The sequence below is a fragment of the Ornithodoros turicata genome, chromosome 1 (genome assembly GCF_037126465.1).
Source record: "Ornithodoros turicata isolate Travis chromosome 1, ASM3712646v1, whole genome shotgun sequence".
NCBI lineage: Eukaryota > Metazoa > Arthropoda > Arachnida > Ixodida > Argasidae > Ornithodoros > Ornithodoros turicata.
Genome location: NC_088201.1, coordinates 86,263,557 through 86,286,017, shown reverse-complemented (window position 1 = coordinate 86,286,017; position 22,461 = coordinate 86,263,557). Strand labels below are relative to the sequence as shown.

The 22,461-nt window shown below is 44.7% G+C and overlaps 1 protein-coding gene across 1 annotated transcript in view; it reads right to left on the bottom strand.

The window, feature by feature from the left end:
- The window catches only part of LOC135378028 (peroxidase-like), a 57,602-nt gene extending 36,613 nt beyond the window's left edge, over nucleotides 1-20,989 (bottom strand). Inside the window, exon 1 of the mRNA XM_064610855.1 lies at nucleotides 20,965-20,989. Coding sequence (XP_064466925.1) covers nucleotides 20,965-20,989 — 25 coding nt within the window. The remainder of the gene's footprint in view (nucleotides 1-20,964) is intronic.
- Nucleotides 20,990-22,461: the final 1,472 nt, after the last annotated feature.

The following is a 22,461-nucleotide window of genomic DNA, read 5'->3' as shown; positions in this document are numbered from 1 at the left end:
GCGCCCGAACTACGATCGCTGGATGCACGGACGACGATCTCTAGCACCTGATCTTCATCCACCGCTTTCACCCGCACGTCGTCACCAGCCTAGTACTAAGATGTCTACGTTTTCATTCGGCCTACTACAACCAGTGCCGGTACATGATCTTTTTCACACAGTGGGCCTGGACATCATTGGTCCATTTACATCATCTCGACGATACGAATACATAATAGTCGCTATAGACTATTTTACGAAGTTTGTTGAGGCCAAAGCCGTCAGGAATATCGAGGCCAGCACAGTTCAAAATTTCTTCGAAAGACGACTTGTACTAAAACACGGTTCTCCAGCAGTGCTCACCGCTGATCGTGGTACGCAGATGATGGTGAGGTCCACTGAACGATTCCTTAGTCATCGCGGAATCAGACACACTCCGACTACAGCCTACCACCCTGCTGCAAACGGACTCTGTGAGCGCGCCAATAAGACTATCGAGCAGATGATAGCCATAATGACAGCGGGAGGAGAGAAATGGGCTGACATCTTGCCATATGTAGTATTTTACTACAATACTGGATATCAGGAATCGGTCAAACAGTCACCGTTCTTCCTGGTCTATGGCCGTGACCCTGTTCTACCCCTCGATGTGGTCTTCAACCGCCAGGAGATTGCTGAACTAAAGGACGTCGAGAACTACACTGCATTGGTTCACCAAAGACTCATGTGCGCTAGGCAACTCGCTGCAGAAAACATCATGCTTGCCCAAGAGAGGCAAAAGTCTTACTTTGATCGAGGACGCAAGGACATAACTTTTGAGAAGGGACAGTTAGTTCTTCTGAGGAGTCCACCTACTGGCATAAAGGGTTCAAAGAAGTTCACCGGACCATTCCGAGTGGTGGCTCGTCTGTCTCATGTGAACTACGAGATAGAGTTGGAAGATGGGTACAGAAGCGACGTTGTCCACGTCGAAAAACTAAAATCGTAGTTGAGACCGTCAGCGTCGTATGGTCATGTATAACTGTAAATATGTATTGTAATTATTGTAAAATGTTGTTTATGTCGGGACGACATCTCTTTAACCGGGGCATGTGACGAAGACGATGTGTCATGGAAAAAATAAACGGAAGAAGAGGGGGTAGAGGAGGCTCTACACATTCTTTCTTGAAACGAACACCAAGTGTGTGCGTCTTGCTTGAGGGTCCGTCGTTACACGGTAACGCTCCCAACATTACACAGCTTTCAGCTGCTTTGTTGTGTTGTCTGTGGCTGCCATGAACCTCGCAACGTGGCCTAATGGCCAATAACTTTCATCGTCTGTAGAAAATAGTTTTAAAAGTCCTCGATTTCACGTCAAAATACGTTCGACACGCACTAATAATTGTACAGCAAGGATACGATAGAGGGCAGGAGCGCCGCGTGCAGCACAGAGCCGTATATTAAAAGGGAGCCTGGCCACTGGAAGGAGTCACAAAAAGAGGCTCGACCTGTCAATCACAGTTCCGCTCCACTGATTGGTTTGCTTTTTAGCAAGGGGGTCGCCATGACACCTCACTGCCACCCAAAATGGCGACGAAAACCAACACAGTGAAGCGGAGATTTCGTGACAAAAAATTTTCACAGACTACTCTGATTTTACGCTGCAAATGTGCATCCCCATAAACGTTTCTCGAAAATCAGTTTCAACTGATGCTCACCCATCGACATCTAGCCGAAAATAATACGTTTTGTCGCTGGTGTTAGGCCTAGTGAACACGGCGATCCGCGGCGATCACAACGAAATAACAACAAAAAACGGCACTGTGCTGTACAATATTATATTTAATTGCTGGATTTTATGGATATAATCATTCTTGCCTTTTATATTCCAACTATTCAGGTAGATTTGTTTAAAAATCGTACCGGCGACAGAATGTTTCCAGCAGGTGCTTCTGCCGGCAGCGGTACAACGACGGAAGCAGACGACAATTCCCGACGTGCCCCACGCACCCTAGGTGGCGTTCATCAAATTTGCACCAAAAATCCACTCGTTTTGCAGACTGCGAAAGGTATCCACTTCAATCCCATCCAATCCACTTGCCACCCAAAATGGCGCTGCCCATGTTGGATAGGGGGACAAATAGTGAGGATAGGTTGATTGATAGCGTCCCATATTTCAACACTCCATTGGTCAGAAAGCTGAAAAAGTGGGTGGAGCTTCAGGTATAGGCATGACCCATTAATGGCCAGACTCCCTTTTAATATACGGCTCTGGTGCAGCATATCGCCTGTGCGTCGAGATGGGGTCGGGGCACGATACTGGTAACCGACATCGGACCATTCACATCCCCGTATCGCAAAACGCCTGTTGGTCCGTTACCGGGGGTTTACGCACCGACATAGGGCCAGCGGGCTGTGCTGCCTGGGTGGCGTCCATGTTAGCTGTGTGGAGACCTGTGTAGGCGCCACTGGATAGTCACCACGGTATTGTTACTACGAGAGGGCGCTGCTGCCGCGGAATTGGGAGAAGGAGCCCGAGAGCCAGAGGGACGTGAAGGCGGTACAAGGGAGCGCGACGGCGTTAAAGGGGGAGACGGGACGCTTCCCGGAAAACGACTGCTGGTTGCGGACCCCGAGCATGACCCCGAGAGTGGGAAGGTTTTCCCACAGCTGTCAAACACGCTTTGCAGCACGCGTCATTCGAGGCGACACTTGTAGAGGTGTGCACTTCGCTAGCACCTCCTACTGTACGACTGACTGGTGATTATCCTGCTCCATCTATTTGGAGTCGACTGGGATGCACAAGGATAGCTGGCATGTTCACCAACAGCGGAACAATTCAATCCAAAAAGGGAGGTCTTGCAACATTTTGTGTTCCCGTCACAAGGTAGTAAATAAGGTAAATTATATTTGTCTTTTCTTGTGGTTTGCCGTCAATGATGATCAGATATGTCATCTGGTCCCTGGAAATTGTGAGTTCCAGTAGTCGTGAGAGGCTCTATGCTCTAGCCTTATAACCAGCCCAGAAAACACAAGGCGCCCGTGGAACGTACACACAGGATCATCCCGTCCTCGTTCTTCTAGGTAGATCTGCAGGGCATCCGCAGGGTGCTAGTGGCGGACCGTTCCGCTTGTATCAGAGTTAGCCTTCCCAGGGTAGTACGAGAGGGACACTGCTGGGACTGTACTACTTGCGCGTTTCTTTACAGCGCGAGTAACAAGAACGGCGCACGAAGACACGCTCAATTTAATTCGTAGAGTTCCAGTTCTAGTTGGAGTCTTGTATGATGTGATACTCATTTACATACATGTTACACCACCCTGCCGTCTGCGGCATCATACCGTGCTATATAGCTTCGGCTTTGGGCTGCATCGACTTTTTGGCGTTTGATGCAGCGTTAAATTGTCGAAGCTGGCAGTGACAGAAACATTCAGCAGGGTTTTTGAGGCAAGAAGCACGAGTTGTAAATAAAGTTGCAATCCCGATGTCCATATCAGGGAATGGATATCCTCTGGGCATCTGTGGGAGCTACACGGATGGACGTCCCTAGCCGTATGTCAGATGGATTTCCCGTCGCGGTTGTTTTAAGACGTCAGAAAAACAGGTCCCCGATGGGATGTTAATGGAGCATTCATTCTGTGTGAGAGAGAGAGAAATGCGCGATGGTGTAGAAAGTTATGGGAAACTTGGACATTGGATGGAACAACTGAATACCTCAAACCAAAAGCAGTAAGGAAGACAGCCGTTATCTGCATGGTAAGTTAATACTGCAAGCAATAACTCACTTCAATGCTGTTTGTGTCCGTAATCGAATTAAACTGACACCTCACCCTTCATTTTGACTCACAGGCAAGCACGACTCTCGAATTTGCGAAAGCTCTCGTGGAGGCTCATTTTTCTTCTATATTTGTGTGATGGGAGTTTCCGGGTAAGGAACAAGTTGGTCTTTCTCCATTGTGCACCACTAATACACCTGTCGCTTTTGCTATGGCACTCCCACTCACTGCAGACAGGATATCAAGGAAGGGAGTGAGTAAAATTTGGGCTATTGAAATGCATTTTTGCTTCAGCGAATAACTGAAGCAAATATATGTTCCTAATGTGCTTCATGTTTTATACACAATCTGCCTCCTGGTCATCAGGAAATATATTACTGTAGATCCCGAGCTGGTCTGAGGAATTTTCGGACATGTCTATTGCTATAAACGAATATGGTGTTTCAAACACCATATTCGTGTTTGGCAACCGTCATTATACAGGTTGTCTTTTTTTTATACAGATTTCTCATTAAAAAACTATAATGGCTATAGACATCCTGTTTTCACTTCTATCATCTCTGGGCCGGCGGACGTTCTTGGCCATCTGTTGCTCAACCGTCGAATGACTAATTACCTAAAAATCGTTAATTAACGTTTTAACTATAAAAGCTACAAAGTTGTCCCAGTGAGAACATTGGTTCCCTTCGGTCACCTGTTATCGTAGCCGTTTTCAGAACAAAAATCCGCTCGATAGATCGTCCGCAAAAAATTCGTGAAGGAACACCATTTTTTCTTTATTTTGTTCATTGCGCATCTTCGAAGACGCGTCTTCCCTTCACTTCCAATGTGAGAGGGTGAAGGAGCACAGAGCCGTCTCATGCGTCGAAGATGAGCTTGAGGAAACAAAACAAAAACAAATGTATCGGGTGACGCTATCGGAACTGCCCTTATCTTGGGTTGCATTTTCTGTTTTCTTTTAATCTTTTTCCAGGACGAGGCGATAGTGTGCAGAGATAGTGTGATAGGACAAAAGGCGATAGTGTGCTCTTTCACCCTCTCCCATTGAGGGTGAAGGAAAGAAGCGTCTTCGAAGATGCGCAATGAAAAAAAAAACGGGTGTTCCATCACGAATTTTTGCTTGCGGACGATCTATCGGACAGATTTTTGTTCTGAAAACGGCTGCGATATCAGGTGACCGAAAGCAACATATGTTCTCATTGGGACAACTTCGTAGCTTTTATAATTAAAAAGTTAATGAACGATTTTTAGGTAATTAGTCATTCCATGGTTGAGCAACAGATGGCCAAGAACGTCCGCCGGCCCAGAGATGATAGAAGTGAAAACGTGATGTCTTTTGCCCTTATAGTTTTTTAATGAAAAATCTGTATCGAAAGAAAAAGACACCCAGTATATCGCAGGTAGTGAATCACTTTTTCGTGTCCAAATGACTGCCATGAAAGTACCTGCCATCTGCTCTGCCATATAACTGCCATCTGCTCTGTAATGTGACTCGAACGACATAACACTAGGGCACTGCTAGTGAACTGGATACATCTATGTAGTGGGTCATTGACAAATAACGAATGGGAGAAAGAATGTTTTCTCCTCCAAATAACTTCACATCCTCTGGTGTGGGAGTCGCATCGTGGAACCTGGTTTCACATGCACCATTCATTATCGGTAACATATTTTTAATCGGAAATGGAAAGTTCACCTTAGTGCGCTGACAGCAGAGCGAGTTCAACTTGCTCATCGTAATATGAGGGTAGATACCACTTGATGCGTTCGAAAGTAAAGTCACATAGAATTGCTGCACTCCCCTATGTTCTCAAAAGAAATACTGAATATTTTTGCATATTATAAATATGCTTTACACCATGTGAATACAAGCGAAGGTATAGCTCTAATATGCTCTATTGCAGTATCATTATATTTTTATATGTAATCTGATGTCACTACTGAATAACCATGCAAAACAGTAGTTATCTAAGAAAGTTTAACATAACGACAGCATCGTTGGAACCGTGCTTGGCGCCAAGTTTGAATTGTGGAGTGCCATTTAAACTTGATGCGGCTAACTCTGGCGCCATCTCTTGAAAGCTATGCAAAATAGTATTTAACACAAATGGCTGTCAAATCTTAGCGTGGCTTATTGTGTCGCCACCCATGGAAGAAACGTAAAATGGCTTTTAAGGGAGATGAAAATTTTAGCCCAGTGTGGCAGTGACGTCAGAGCGGGTGTGGGGTCTGACGTCAGAGATGCTCCCAAATAGTGAGGGGTGCTGTTATCTGTGATCTTTGGGATGCTCCCGGATAATGTTTTGTATACTGCTACATGGCTTCAAGTGTTTACTGGGAACCACTTTTATGCTCAGTAGTTCAGTTCAGCCAATCACTTGCATAATGCCCGCATGAGTTTTAAGATAAAAGAAGGAAAATCATGCATACGTGGATTTTGCGTGTTCGTTTCTGAAGGTGATACTGCTACACCCCTGCAAGGCTACAGTGAGCATTTGGATTGCCATTTCTGATGCAGTTTTGTTCCATACCCTGGGAAGCGAGTTCACCAGGTGCCTGTCAAATTTAACATTGAAACTGTCCTGACCACTGGGTACCAGCAGCGCTCTTCGGCGTAGCCGTGAATGCTCGTGAGTCGTGACGCGGTGGCGCACATCCCCATATAGCCTTTATGGCGAATTCGAGCAGTCATTTCGTGGCAAAATGGCCTAGCACTCGTAAATTGCTAGGTCTGCGCCCACGCTGTAATCACGTGGCCGTTGCTGCCGAACATGAGCGCCAGGAATGTAGCGGTTTTAATCGCTTGGATCGCGGTCGGCGCAGGATGGGCGGAAAAGACGGTAGCTGGCAAAGTCCAGACGCTCGGAAGCGCCAGGAGAACACACGAGATTGCTACGTTTTGAGCAAGCGAACACAGTTGCTTGGAATCTGGCAAAAATATGGTAGGAAATGACCACGCGAATTCGCCATTACTATACCTTTAGCAATCGCACTATGCTATGCAATATAATATTCACATTGCCAACAGCGACTGAATTCGGGGCCAAGTTGTTGGTGTCGTGTTAGTTATCGGAGTAGCAGGCAGTACCGTAGCTATGCAGGCATGGCATGGTACTTTGTACTTGGTACGTTGTAACTAACGGTAACACGGGTAACATCCCAAACAGCACGCCAATATTACTCCAATATTGGACCAAATGGGCTGCCAAGATTAGACCAATACGGGGATTGCAACCAGGCTCCATATTGGATCAATATGGCCTGCCCATATTGGCAAGCCCATTTTGCGCCAATATTGCCAATATTTCTGTGATAACACCAACGGAGAGTCCGTGTAACAATTAAGCATTATCCTGTATAATATTCACCACTGATTATACTGATTTTTGCTTTTTTATTTCTGCGGATCTAATTGACCCACGTTAAACACACAAAAAATACGGAATCGCCAAAAACAAAAACGAAGAACGGGCGCTACGTCCACCTCACTGAAGGACACAAGCAGTCGACGAAACTGGGATCGCAAAATTCTATAGACTAAAAATTTCCAACCCGCTCCCAGACTACAAAAGAGCGAAACAGTTTCGTCACGGTGACGGACATACGCCAGAGCAATTCACACTGCTTGCAGCAACTTGAAAGCACCTAATTTTACAGAAGAGCCATCCCTTCCTATCAAACATTGTGTTTTTTACTTGACCTGCCGCAATTCCGTTATCATTGCAGCAACCAGCGACATTTTAGCCCTATGAAGCGTCCGTTCGAGCTGTCGCGCATGCGCATTAGCTGTAGGACGCGTGATTTCGCTCAAACAACCCGCTCGCTCTCAGTCGGCTCGACCGGTTGGCATTGGCATCGCGAAGGAAGATGGCGGCTATTTCCAGAACGTGGAATGTTGAGTTGTCGAATTCTAGCGAACGTTACATTGAGATTGCCACGTACGTTGACTGTTTCGAACAATGTGTATCATCTGCGGGAAGTTGTTGGATGTAACGATGTACTGGATTGGGTATTTCACACGCTTCAACGTTCAATCTTCCCGTGCTGCTTGGGCATTTGTGCAACACGAGTACGTACAAATTTCTGTTTTTTCAGTCAATATGGGGTGTACGCGGGAAATATGGGGCCCATATCGCCAGGATTTTCCGAATATTGGCTCACAGTGGGCAATATGGGACCCGTTTCGCCAATGACCAGCCAATATGGGCCCAATATTGTGTGCTGCTTGGGATGTTCGATTACCATTGTTGTAACTTGAATCCCCCGTTCCCATTACCATTATTGTTACTTATTACTTTAACTTACTGCGTCTTACTTATTACTTTAATCCACCGTTCTCGTTAGCGTTGATGTAACCTGCTGTTTTGTAGCTCTAATATGCCGTTCGAGTTCCGTGTTGTAACGCTAGGCACGGCGTATACGGCTATGCATATGCCTATACAGGGTGTCTTTTGTTTCAATACAGATTTTTCATTAAAAAAACTGTAAGGGCTGTAGACATACTGTTTTCACTTCTGTCATCTCTGAGCCGGCGGGCGTTCTTGGTCATCTGTTGTTCAAGCGTGGAATGACTAATAACCTAAAAATCGTTAATTAACCTTTTAACTATAAAAGCTACGAAGTTGTCCCAATGAGAACATCTGTTCCCTTCAGTCGCCTGATATCGTAGCTGTTTTCAGAACAAAAATCCGTTCGATACATCGTCCGGAAAAAATTCGTGAACGAACACGATTTTTTCTTTATTTTGTTCATTGCGCATCTTCGGAGACGCGTCTTTCCTTCACTCCCAATGTGAGAGGGGGAAAGAGCACACTATCGCCCCTTGCGTCCTGAAAAAAGACTGAAAGAAAACAGAAAATGCAAACCCAGATAAGGGCAGTTCCGATAGCGTCACCCCATACGTTTATTCTTGTTTTGTTTCCGCAAGTTAAAGCTCATCTTCAAGGCATGAGGTGGCACTGTGCTCCTTCACCCTCTCACACTGGGAGTGAAGGGAAGACGCGTCTCCGAAGATGCGCAATGAACAAAATAAAGAAAAAAAGGTGTTCCTTCACGAATTTTTTGCGGACGATCTAACGAACGGATTTTTGTTCTGAAAACTGCTACGATTTCAGGTGACCGAAAGGAACAGGTGATCTCATTGGAACAGCGTCCTAGCTTTTATAATTAAAATTTAATTAACAATTTTAGGTAATTAGTCATTGGACGGTTCAGCAACAGATGTCCAAGAACGTCCGCCGGCCCAGAGATGATAGAAATGAAAACAGTATGTCTATAGCCGTTATAGTTTTAATGAAAAATCTGTATCAAAAAAAAAAAAAAGACACCCGGTATGTCAATGCCTGCTTCGCACTGACACGCTGTTGTAGCAGTGCCTTTTGAAATGGCATTTCTTCGAGTTAAGTTCGTACGAAGCGGAAGCGAGGGAGTCTAAACCCCGAATTCATGGGTGAGACTTGATCTCGACTTGACTTGAAGCTGCCCGTCCAAGAGCAGCATTCAGGGACACCCCCTCTGAAACCCGGCTTGACCTGATATAGCAGAGGACTACGCAAGGAAGCTAAGTTTACAGGGTGGTGCGTGAGTACGTGAGGAGGAACAGATCTGGGCAGGGAGAGGAGGACATATCTGAGGCGAACAATTCCCTTTTCGCGCCCCGACCTGATAACAACACCGATAACAAGCCCGGGAGCATTCGCATAAGATAAAGAATAAGACGTGATGTATAACTGTGGGAACGAGCATGAGACTTTCCAGATATCGGGACATTGCCGGATGAAATTGGCAGGTTGGCGCCTGTGATAGCATTCTGGACGACAAATTCACTAAATGCGAGTTCTAAGAGTGCAGCAAGGACAGCAGCTACGGTCCGCAGACGATACACAGACTACGTAATTTTATGGTGATACCATCAGTATCAAATTGGTATCAAGAGTTATTACGAGCTAAAATAGAGGAAACTGACAAACTGGTGCCAGTGAGTGCCTCTTGGGCGACGATTTGGCAAAATGTCTGAAGTATATAGATTGGGCTGGTTGGTGTAAATCCACAAGCGACCAAAGAACAAACACGAAACAACAACAGAGCGACTTGTGTCTGATCTTGTCTCCTGTTTGTTCTTTGGTCGCTTGAAAATGAATGATTTGACCAAACGCTACTTCGCGGGCTCTGGCAAGGGAATCAGGTATGGGCCGCGGACTCATAGCTATTAAGCATGGATACACAGACTACGTAATTAAGTGATGACATCTTCGATATCACGTTTATATCCAGAATTATTACTAAATGAAATGGAAGATACGGACAGTTTGGCGTCTGCGAGTGCTGTGGCGATGCGAGTGGCAACAGTTTGATCAAACGCGACTTCTTTGGACCAGATATTTTGGAGCAGAACTAAATACCAGATTTGGAGATAACGCTAAACAAGTGCTACGCGCCCTCGAGTACATTATTTATTTCTCACTTAAGATGAAGTAATGCTTAGATCAGGGCAATCAGGGCTCTCACACAAGCGGGCCGCATGTGCATGGCTTGCAGTCAGCTATTCTGTGTCCCGAGGGCTCTTGACCACTAAATAGAATAAAGCTGCCCCCCCCCCCACACACACACGCACACCAATAATGAAGAAGTGGGAATGAAACCAGGTTTTCAAGCATTGTTTTTACCCTTGCTCGATGTAGTGTTGCTCCTGTCGACGTTAGGAGGGACATTCACATTCGAGCAGTTCTTGTGACTCATGAACCTCAGCTAGTAGTTATAGCGATTAGCGATCTGGTCTGAACGTTGATAAGCTTTGATAAGCTACACTGTAAGTAATATGATAATTGAGAAGTTATAGTGGAGACAAGTGCAGAGAATGACATCATCTTAATTATTACACTAAGTTTATGGGCTTACAGCATAGCAGCAGCCTCTCCGGATATCATGCGCGAAAAACTGTATACTGAGCACAGAGAGGCGCAGTGAAAAAAAAGAAAAAAAATAGATGGAGTAGTTATGTTCGAGGGTCATTGTGTGCATATTTTTAATTATTTCTCTTTCCCTGATTTCCTTTTTCTTTTTCACGTTGAAAATGCAAGCAAAATCAGCAATACCGTGTGTAAACCTACAATTTCAGTGCTCCTGGACGTTGGGATAATCGTTCGTGAAGAACTATGTACGAAGAACTTGCAACGCCTTTCAAATTTTCAATGTCTAATTTGGAAAAGAAGCTCATTTGTCTCTGCTGGTGTGTCAAGTGAAGTTTCTCATTGACGAATTGTATATGCGAATGCCTAATAACTATACCGCTCAGCTGTTTACGCTGAGGTACTTTGCTATAATTGCGGTCCTTTCCAGGGTGATTACCCCCACCCCCCAGGGAGGTGTACACTCCCCCTGAATTTTTCCAACCACTCCCCTGTAATTCATGAGATTTCTCGATACACCTTGGCCACCAATGCATATACGCATAGATATGTATCCATATAGATAAAGCACCCTATGGTTCTCTCCACTCGAAATCACGCAGACATCTTATCACGCCGGGTACCGCATCTTGGCTTCTATGCGCATTGATGATAGTACCAGCCGCAACAACAATGACAAAGAAGAAATTGTCGTTCCTCTTCGCTGCTGATACGAGTTGCGCAACGGACCAAAGGCTGATACCTTCCGTTTGAATTCAGCGTGACGGCAAGGAAAAAAACTTGTCAAGATACGGGGCACAAAAGTGAACTTGCACAGCAAATCGCCGGCAGTCCGAACATTTACACGGCAACACACACCTACGAGCACTGGTGCTAAAGTCTGAGGAAAAGACATCATATATGAAAATACATATTCGTTACAACAACAACAACAACAAATAGTTCATGACTATGGCCTGGGGTGGTTCACCGCTTGAGAACATATCCGTTACGAAGCCGTTTGAATTTCACTGTTCATGGTAATCAACCAATTTTTCTCGAAGTGCAGCACGCATAAACAAGTCCATGGTATGCTTACACCTCGACCTGCAAGAAATGACCCACAGTGACCCTAGAAGTCTGCCCAGGACGCACATTTCCCCAGGGCGTCAGTCGTGACGTTGCCCATATACGTGAGGCCGACAACGGCAAGCCCTTTCACCATCACCACCACCACCACAGTATCCTTCTGAAACATTGCATCACTTGCCAACTTCTTTGAGAAAAGAAAGTAACCTTTCTGCAACCCCGATGATGGCAGCTAGGGGCACCCATGGAATACACCACAAAGAGTCACTGGTGTATTCTGCATAGCGAAGCCATTATCAACGACTTATACTAGGCCCTTGTACTGGGATTTTGACAGTGGTGACCCAAAATTTGGAAGAGGCACCGGCAGAGCCCTCTAAAACGGGCAAAACCCTTTGTATCATGGTGTCAAAGGCATATTCGAGACGGCTTATGCTATTGCCCTTCCCACTGGGATTGTAACTGAGGCGACCGCAAAATCCGTAAAAGACCGCAGCAGAGCCCTTTAGAACGGGCAAAACCTCTTTAATCATGGTTCCAAACAGATATTATCAACGGCTTATGATGCTCTTCTACAGGGACCGCAACAGAAGCGACCACCAAATGCGGAAAAGGCAGCAACAGAGTCCTTTAAAACGTACGAAACCCCTTGTATCATGGTACCAAAGGCATATTAATGACGGCTTACGCTGTGCCTTTCTACCGGAATTGCGCAAGAGGAGACCGCATAATTTGGATACGGCAGCAGCAAGGCCTTATAAAACGGGCGAAACTCCCTGTATCATGGAGCGAAAAAAAGAAAGTTACCAGTGTCTTGTGCAATCCTATTCTGCTGGAGTTATAACACAGGCGATCGCCGAATTCGGCAAACGTGGCAGCAGAGCCCTCTTAAACGAGCATAACCCCTTGTGTCATGCTGTCACAGTCATATTATCAACTACTTATACTATGTCACTCTACCGAGATCATAACACAGGCGACCGCAAATATCGGGAAAAGGATGCAGCATACCCCTTCAGAACGGGCGAGACTTCTTGTATCATGCTGCCGATGACATGTGATTGATTGATTGATTGATTTTAAAAGAAAAAATGGAGACATGTCATCAGTGGCTTGTGCAATGCCGTTCTACTGGGATTGTAACAGATACTACCGCAAAATACAGAAAATGCGGCAGCAGAGCCCTTTAAAACGGTCGATACCCCTTGTATCATAGTTCCAAAGTCATATAAGTATACGCAACGGGTTATGCATGCTATTGCCGTTCTACTGGAATTATAACGGATGCGGCCGCAAACTCCATAAAAGGCTACAGCAGAGCCCTTTAAAACGGACAAAAACCCCTTTAATCATGGTGGCCGACATTTTACACACCTATAAAGACGCGACGGCTTATGTTATGCCCCTCTCCTGTGATTGCATCGGAAACCACCGCAAAATTTGGAAAAGGCGGCACCAGGGCCCTCTACAATGACTCAAATGACTTGTATCATTGTGCCAAAAAGATACTATGAACGGCTTGTACTGGGATTGTAACAGAGGATACCGCAACGCTCGGCAGCAGATCGAGCCCTTTAAAACGTGCGAAGCCCCTTTAATCCTGGTGCCAGGCCGTACATGGAGAGGTCGCGTTTGAAGAAACTGCTTCCGAAACGACACTCCCTAAGCAAAAAGCGTCCTAAGCTGATTTTGTAGTATGTATATGAGAAAGTAAGATCACGGGGTTTGAACCCCGTATCTTGTTCCCCTGTTGCACCCTCAGAGGGCGCGTTTTAAAAATCGCTTCCAAAATGGCACTCGAAATGGCCAAATGGCCTATTTCATCAACTTCGGGGCTTAATATATTTTTATATAACAATAATATTAAAGATGTCCAAAGCTGATTTTCTAATGTGTATATCTGAAACTAAGATCATGGAGTTTGAACCACGTACCTTGTTCCCCTGTTGCACCACGAGAGGTCGGGTTTGACAAAATGGCTTCCTAAACGGCACTCGAAATGGGCAAATGGCCAATTTCGTCAACTTCGGGGCTTAATATCATTCGATATAACAATATTATTAAAGATGTCCTAAGCTAATTTTGTACTATGTATACGTGAAAGGAAGATCACGGGGTTTGAACCCCGTACCTTGTTCCCCTGTTGTACCCTGAGAGGTCGCGTTTGACAAAATCGCTTCCAAAACGGCACTCGAAATGGCCAAGTAGCAAATTTCGTCAACTTCGAGGCTTAATATTATTTGATATAAAAATAATATTAAAGGTGTCCTAAGCTGATTTCGTAATATCTATATGTGAAAGTAAGATCACGGGGTTTGAACCCCGTATCTTGTTCCCCTGTTGTACCCTGAGAGGTCGCGTTTGACAAAATCGCTTCCAAAACGGCACTCGAAATGGCAAAGTGGCGAATTTTGTCAACTTCGGGGCTTAATATCATTTGATATAGAAATAATATTAGAGATGTCCTAAGCTAATTTTGTAATATGTATATGTGAAAGTAAGATCACGGGGTTACCCCGTGATCTTGTTCCCCTGTTGCACCCTGAGAGGTCGCGTTTGACAAAATCGCTTCCAAAACGGCACTCGAAATGGCCAAGTAGCAAATTTCGTCAACTTCGAGGCTTAATATTATTTGATATAAAAATAATATTAAAGGTGTCCTAAGCTGATTTCGTAATATCTATATGTGAAAGTAAGATCACGGGGTTTGAACCCCGTATCTTGTTCCCCTGTTGCACCCTGAGAGGTCGCGTTTGACAAAATCGCTTCCAAAACGGCACTCGAAATGGCAAAGTGGCGAATTTCGTCAACTTCGGGGCTTAATATCATTGGATATGAATATAATATTAAAGATGTCCTAAGCTGATTCTGTAGTATGTATATGTGAAAGTAAGATCACGAGGTTTGAACCCCGTATCTTGTTCCCCTTTTGCACCCTGAGAGGTCGGGTTTGACAAAATCGCTTCCAAAACGGCAGTCGAAATGGCAAAGTGGCGAATTTCGTCAACTTCGGGGCTTAATATCATTTGATATAGAAATAATATTAGAGATGTCCTAAGCTAATTTTGTAATATGTATATGTGAAAGTAAGATCACGGGGTTACCCCGTGATCTTGTTCCCCTGTTGCACCCTGAGAGGTCGCGTTTGACAAAATCGCTTCCAAAACGGCACTCGAAATGGCAAAGTGGCGAATTTCGTCAACTTCGGGGCTTAATATCATTGGGTATGAATATAATATTAAAGATGTCCTAAGCTGATTCTGTAGTATGTATATGTGAAAGTAAGATCACGAGGTTTGAACCCCGTATATTGTTCCCCTGTTGCACCCTGAGAGGTCGGGTTTGACAAAATGGCTTCCAAAACGGCACTCGAAATGGCCAAATGGCTAATTTCGTCAACTTCGGGGCTCAATATCATTCGATATATAAATATTAAAAATGTCCTAAACTAATTTTGTAATATGTATACGTGAAAGTATGATCACGGTGTTTAAACCCGTACGTTGTTCCCCTGTTGCACCCTGAGAGGTCGCGTTTGACAAAATCGTTTCCAAAGCGGCACTCGAAATGGCCAAGTGGCCAATTTCGTAAACGTCGGGGCTTATTATCATTTGATATAAAATTAATATTACAGATGTCCTAAGCTGATATTATAATATGTATACGTGAAAGTAAGATCACGGGGTTAGAACCCCGTATCTTCCCCTGTTGCTCCCTGAGAGGTCGCGTTTGACAAAATCGCTTCCAAAACGGCCAAATGGCGAATTTCATCATCCTAAGCTGATTATATAATGTAATGTATATAGGTATGTATATGTGAAAGTACGATCACGGGGTTTGAGCCTCGTACCTTGTTCTCCTGTTGCACCCTGAAAGGTCGCGTTTTACAAAATCACTTCCAAAACGGCACTCGAAATGGACAGTTTTATCAAGTTGTATAGTTTAATATAAAAGCGATATAAAATACAAGACGGTATCATTTCTATATTACTCACTGAAAATAAAGTTGTCTGTTCTGTCAGCCACTTCGAGTTCTGGAAAACATGACAGTTCTCGTTTCGAACTCCTTCAGACCAGCCGTACAGTCTCAGCGCATGCCTATTACGATAATACTGGGACTTAGTCCGTCGAGCGCCTAGGAGGGGAACCCTGTCTGAGTCGCAACTTTGAAGGCCCTGGGTGCATCAGGATTAACACTCACACATCGTGCCGTGGTTGGTATGTGGCCTGGAGGACGTACTGAACGAAAATAGGCGATGACATTTGCAGAATTTGAGTGCCTTTGTCGAAAAATCGTAGTCTAAACATGGGCGATGTGCAAAAATCGACGGAATCCCCATAGGCGCAATGCATTAAAATTCATTTGGCCAGGGTGCACTAGGCTTATATTCTGCTGGTGCCTTTCATGTCTCCAGGGGTTCTTTACATGGTGTTCTTCTCTATTAGGCGATGACATCTTAAAAATTTTATTCTGTTTTGCTGTTAATTGGCATAAACGCTGTTTCCCATTGAATTAACATCCTGTAAGGCAGCTTCCCGCATAGCGGCTGAGTATAGTGACGGAGTGCGCCGGCTGGGGGGTGACCGCGAATTTTGGGATTGTCCCTCCAGAAACCACGCCTTCAGAAACCCTCCTCGGCTGGAAGCTTTCTAGCGCAGCGAGCTCGATTTGACACGTGTGGTCAAAATCCCAAGTGAGCGCCCGGCCTACCTTGAACCCGACTTGGATAGCGAAGATTTTTTTAGTCGTGGCTGTTCGTTGGTCGGACATTGCGGATACGTGCCGCGTGAGTTACGCTTTCTGGATAACGGCACTGTGTGTTGATGATGAACGGTACGCTTTCAAATACATGCAAGTAATGAATCAAGCTTTTGTTGCTGCTGTTCACTGTTTCGTGTGAGACATTGTGGGATTATACCACAGTTATGCTACCAAAATGTGGGGCATTCAACTGCTTTTCTTGGAGCTGACGTCAGTATCTATTGAAATGTGTTGCTAACTTGTTTTAAGGCGACTCATGCGGTCTAGTTAAGTAATGTAGTCGGCGCCAGCGTGCAGAACATGATAGCTAACGACAAAGCCATTATTTTCACTCGCAGGGATCTGGAAAGCTGCAGTAAGCTTGTCGAATTTGTTCACTGCTATCAATTCCCCGACCGTTACTGTAGGGAATGACATCATTTTGGCCGAAATATCGCGGGCAGGCGTGCTGAGAGAAGCGATTTCGTTGCATCTCCCATAGACTCCCATTTATTGAAAATTTGACAAACTTTAATTCGCCAAAAATCGGTGGGTCGCATCAGGCTTTCAAAAATATGTCATTCCCTAGACAAACTCGAGGGGAACATGCCTGTACCTGTTTGGTGTAGAAATTTAGCGAGGTTTACGAGAACCCTGCGAACAAAGATTGCGCATTGACTTCTTAAGAAGTGAGTCCGCCTTAAACGAATCTTTGCTTATGAGTACTTCCAGAGTCAGCCTACGGGAGTGAACGTGTTTCACCAGGGAACATAAGTAGCATGAGCTTGATATTTAAATGTTATTTCCACAAGTTCAACAATATGTTTTCTGGTATTATGAACATTGCTATCGAAGCAACGAGAATTAGCCGAGACATGATACAAACATGGACGACACAAACACGTAAGCTGATTTGATTTCATACTATTTCGTCATGATCTAGCCCTTGATAAGTGCCTGTACCATTATTGTCGAGTCGAAGTGCTGCGCAAACGTACAGTGATACGCTAGTCACTTTTGCAGTGTCTAAAAGCTTTACTTCGAGTAAATTGTTGGCAAAATATATTTCTTGTGTCGGTTACTGCGTGTTACTTTCCCACGTACATCAGACATTTCTGAAAGAGCAGGTGCACAAATACAGAAAAGTTGCTATATGTATTCCAAGTAACGCCCAATGAAGGTGTAACCCTAGACGTGGCAAGGGAAATTGCGTTATAGCTTTCGTCAAATTGAGGCATTATGGCTAATACAGGGCTAGAAGCCCCCTCGCCCTCGTCAAGAAAATGGCTGAAGTTGGGCTAGAATAAGGTGTTGGAGGTCTAGGATTAGACGTGTAGTTGGTGTAATGTTAGCTTTACTACAGGAATGCTAGAGGATGTCCTCTAGACATTAATGTTCTTTGGAGACGTCTAGAAAACATGCCAGTCGTCTAAATTTAGACGTCCAGTAGACATTTACTATCCCACCGCTGGGAGTTTACGCGGGAGCTGGGAGTTTACGCCAGCCACAGAATCAACGAAAATAAATACTACTTGAGTGTGACCATGTTTCGCTTCTTCTGTGATTCCTTCCTTGCATCTCTATTATATTGTGTCACATCTGTTCTTTCGACGATTGATAACGCACGCAGAAATGCTTCACAATGTAAATTTGGGCGAAGAGCGGAAGAACTGTTGGTACTGCAGGTTCATGCAGTACAATACAGAACAACAAAGCAAGAAAAAAGTGCATGCAAAATAACATTAATTTTTACATGAAAAAAAAAAACACTACAGGTAGGGGTAACAAAGGTTGATAGTGTGTCGCTAACTCTCAACTGCACTCGAAGGTAACAGATCCCAATCTCTGATAACAAGGGGAAAGAAAGACTGTTTTAAGCAATTTGTTTCAAACATGTACTGCTTGATGTGCCTCGAATGATTAAGCCGTGAGTTTCCTCGTTCAGAAAAGCTGTAGTAGTTATCTCCATGAAGAGAAGTTAGATTATTCAGAGTAATTTCAGCCGCTGAATGCTGTTTCTCGTGGCGAGCGGAGGCAGATCAGCTTGCAACAGAAGCTCAGTCCGAGAGTCAAGGCGATACTATTCCCACGAAACGAATGGCTCATCTCTGGACCTTTTCAATTAGATTAATTCTAGTCCTTGCTTCGGGGAACCAAATTACTGACGTATAATCCAATAATGACATGTAATTCAATGTAATCCAACATAAGACATAACACATCAAATCCAATTTCGTGTTCCTGTCAGCATCTTTTAGAATACGTCGTCAATACGCTAACCTAGAATTAGCTGTTCCGGTAACCATATTTATATGCTGGTCCCAGCCAAGATCTTCATGTATTATAGGCAGTCTTGGTATGGTACTATAGACACCTTGGTATGACGCGGGTGGTGAGGTCTAAGAAGATAACAGCGTTGTGTGAAGTCGTGGGCGTGAATTTAGTACTGGGGTGAAAGTTAGTGAAAGCGAAGATAACTTGAAATACGTGTTAGGCCCCTAGCGGGCTTTGCGGCGTACATCACCCGACGATCCCTCATTCTGTCCCACACATCTGAAGAAGAGCATTCCCTCGACCATGTTATCCCTTATTCCTTCCTCCCCACTTAGGTACACAGTTTTTCCGTTTTGCTGTGTTCGTGTTAGTGTACCTGGCAGCCCTTTGGATTTTTCTTATTTCATCTTAGGGCACTTATCGTTCTCTTTTGCGAGTCTAGTATTCCTATTTCACTCATTGTTCTTAATGAAGACGGCGGCGTTTCTTGTGTTGTGGCAGAGCACTTTTGCGATGGTTGAATCGCGTTTTACTCGCATTGAACGTTTAGTTATTCCATCTTACTCCATGTTAGCGTAGCATGCCTTAGTGTAGCACGTCTTCTGAGTTTATGGACTTGGCTTACTCCATTTACGGATGTGCATCACTCCATGTGATCGTAGCATGTCTTGTTAGCGTAACGTCATGTGAGTGTAGGCAAGGTTCATGGGTTCTATCGCTAGTTCGTCCGTCCTGAAATTCATTTTTTTATTGTTCCTTCCAGAGATCCGAAGATACGACATTCAGATCATCGGAACAACTTTATTGGCTGCCGAGAATCGTCTGCTACATCGCGGGAGCAAGGCGGTCGGTCGACTGTCGTTGCGAAAGACGAGGGACGGACGGCCCCAAATGCAACCGTAAAAATAGATATAGTAAAAAAGAAGAAGCGCGACCTCACTATTGGGAGGATGCGATTACGTCGCTTGCTGCTAGCAGAAGGAAGCAGCAATTCTGACCGAAGAAATTGCAAACACTCTTGCGCACCAGTGTTGCTCGTCTACAGTCTTCGTACGTTTCGTGTGTATATCTGTACCGGGGCTTGTAATCTTAATTTCTACTCCAGCAGACATATTTCCGTCGAACCCTTTCCACGCTGCTTTAAGTTATGAAGCTTTTATGTACATATCAGTACAAGTTCGTTTGTAAGTATGCCGTACTATACATGAAGCACATTAGAAATTGTGTACTGTACTATTGATAATTATGTCTGGTGCTCCTCCGATAAATACTCAAGCACCTAATGAACACCAATAAAGCACTGTCAATATACTACAATGAACGATTAACACAAATCTACATATCGCTATACAATTTTGTGACCAGAAAGGGAACTTTTGCGAAAGAAAACGCATAATGGACAGCCTGCAGGTGTTGCTGAGCTGTGAGGATGAGTATTTTTCAAAGTGCGCCACAGTTAAGTAGAGGTGTTATATTTCTGTGTTATATTGGTGTTCTTTGCGGCCTGTGCCGGCTGAAAGGCAATACTGGCAGCGTTTTTTGTCGGTATTTTATCACACAGGGCATTTCATGGTGATGATTCTCAAAATGTCCTGAGCACGCCGAATGCACTGGACCACTACGAATGGAACAAACAGTATGCGTTTGTGCACGCTGCTTAATGAGGGGCTTTCTCTCCCGGTACGCTTCTCTTTCACCCTCCCCTATTCCTCTCTCTATTCCCCCCCCCCCCCACACACACCTTTTGGTCTCTTTTTAGTGAAAGGTAGCAACCCTAGCGGTACTCCCTTCCAGGATTCCCTTAGTCTTAGGTTTAAGCGAATAGTATTTCACAATACCGTTTTATTAGACACATTTGTTTAGCATTTGAGTATCTTCCACGTGTATCCAACCTCTGTGAGAGATAACCCTCAAACGGAAATATTGGGTGCTCTGCTTGTATTTCACTTGGGCATTTCCCCTGATAGCGTAACTTTCCACTGGTAGCATAGCGCAGGGCATTTCCACTGGTAGTATAGCGGCGAAATTCCCAATAAAAAAATGCAGGGCACTACATTGCTTTTTTTAATGCAGCTTCGTCTCGTCTAATCTGCAATACATCCAGTAATCTAAGGCAATGCCAATAAAATCAGGAAATTACAATTTATTGGTTCCATTTTACTATCCTACTGGTACCATTGGACCAATATGGAGTGGTACTAGGATTGTGTGGCTGGCAAACAATGCAAAATGACTCACCAGCCCTGAAGCACTTCTCACCCATAGGCCGGCGACTGCACATATCACCTGGTTGCTCTATCTTCGGCAAGAGCTTCTCGCCGTTGACGCTTTGAAACTTTAGCAATCCTGCATAAATGAACATTAAAGAAGGAGTGAAGTGAAACGCTAGGTACGGCGCAAGGAGCTAATAGCTACACGATGTTTTCCTTACTGTGATGTGAAAGTAAAGGTGGTAATAAAGCAAAGGAAAAAGAAGAAAGGTACCAGCTGCACAGAAGCTGTGTCGACCACAGAAATCATAAGGAAAGAGTCTAGAAGCAAAGCTGAGAGAGAAAGAAGGGGAAAGGTTTTGTAAGGAGAATGATGCCATCTTTAAATGTTCAAATCGAAGGGTCGCCATGATAAATACGGAAACGGCATTTCTACGTCTCGATATTCCTGTTATGCTACCACCAAGCGTGATTAGGTTGCTTCCTATAATCGCTAAAGAAGAGATCCCGTACCGTGCAGAGCTTCTACTGCGACATCTAAGAAACCTGTATGAGGTTTCTCGAAGATACGCTCTTTGCTTGGGAACTCTGTAACTTTTAATGCCTGTCTAACCTGTACCCTGGAATTTTTACACCATATTTTTTATGAAACAAGCTATGAGAGCAGCATACATGCCGTTTTTGCAGTTGAGTTATACGGCCAGGTGGACATCTTCTAGAAGAGAGTAACTACTAGATGAATAATTACCTGAAATTCATTAATTAAGAGTTTAACTAGGAGCTTTCGGGCAAAAGTGAGATTGCAGAATGGGAGACAGTCCTCGTTAAAAGCCATTCTACTTTTTAAAAAAAATCATGAAGCGAGCGTGACCGTTGGAATATTCATTTCCGAATTCCGAATTTTGCTATGCAAATGAACAGAAAGGACAGTGCTCGTTCCACGTCAGATGGTCACATGCTTTGGAGCAATCGAGATGATTGGAGTAGGTGCTGATCTGCCGGCCAAATAAACCGCTTTGCGACCGGGCACGATACTGAACTGAACATACCTTTCCTTGTCGTTATTATTTGAAGTTGGCGCGCTCCAAACCGCGTGAAAACCTTTCGGTAGGCTGGGATTTCAAATAATATGATTCGGGGCTTTACCTCGCGGGACAGCCGTGATTATGAGCGACGCCACAGTGGTCGGGTCTGTGGATTGATTTTGCTTACCTGAGGGTTCTTTAACGTGCGCCGAAATCTCGACACACCGCACGCCACATTTAACGCCCTTCGCGGAAGACGGCGTATCTGATCAACTTGTACCCATCCACCAAGTTACCACCGTCCTCGGCCGGGTTTGAATCCGCGATCTTGGGATCAGCAGGCGGACACGCTATACATACTGAGCCACCGAGGCCGGCCGAGATTTCAAAGAAACGACACGACTGGTCATCGCGCGGTAGCCCGTGACGAATCACAGCGGTGCTGTGCACTTATCGTGCCGTACGGAATAACCAAAAGTTGAGCATCGAGAAGCTTTCGA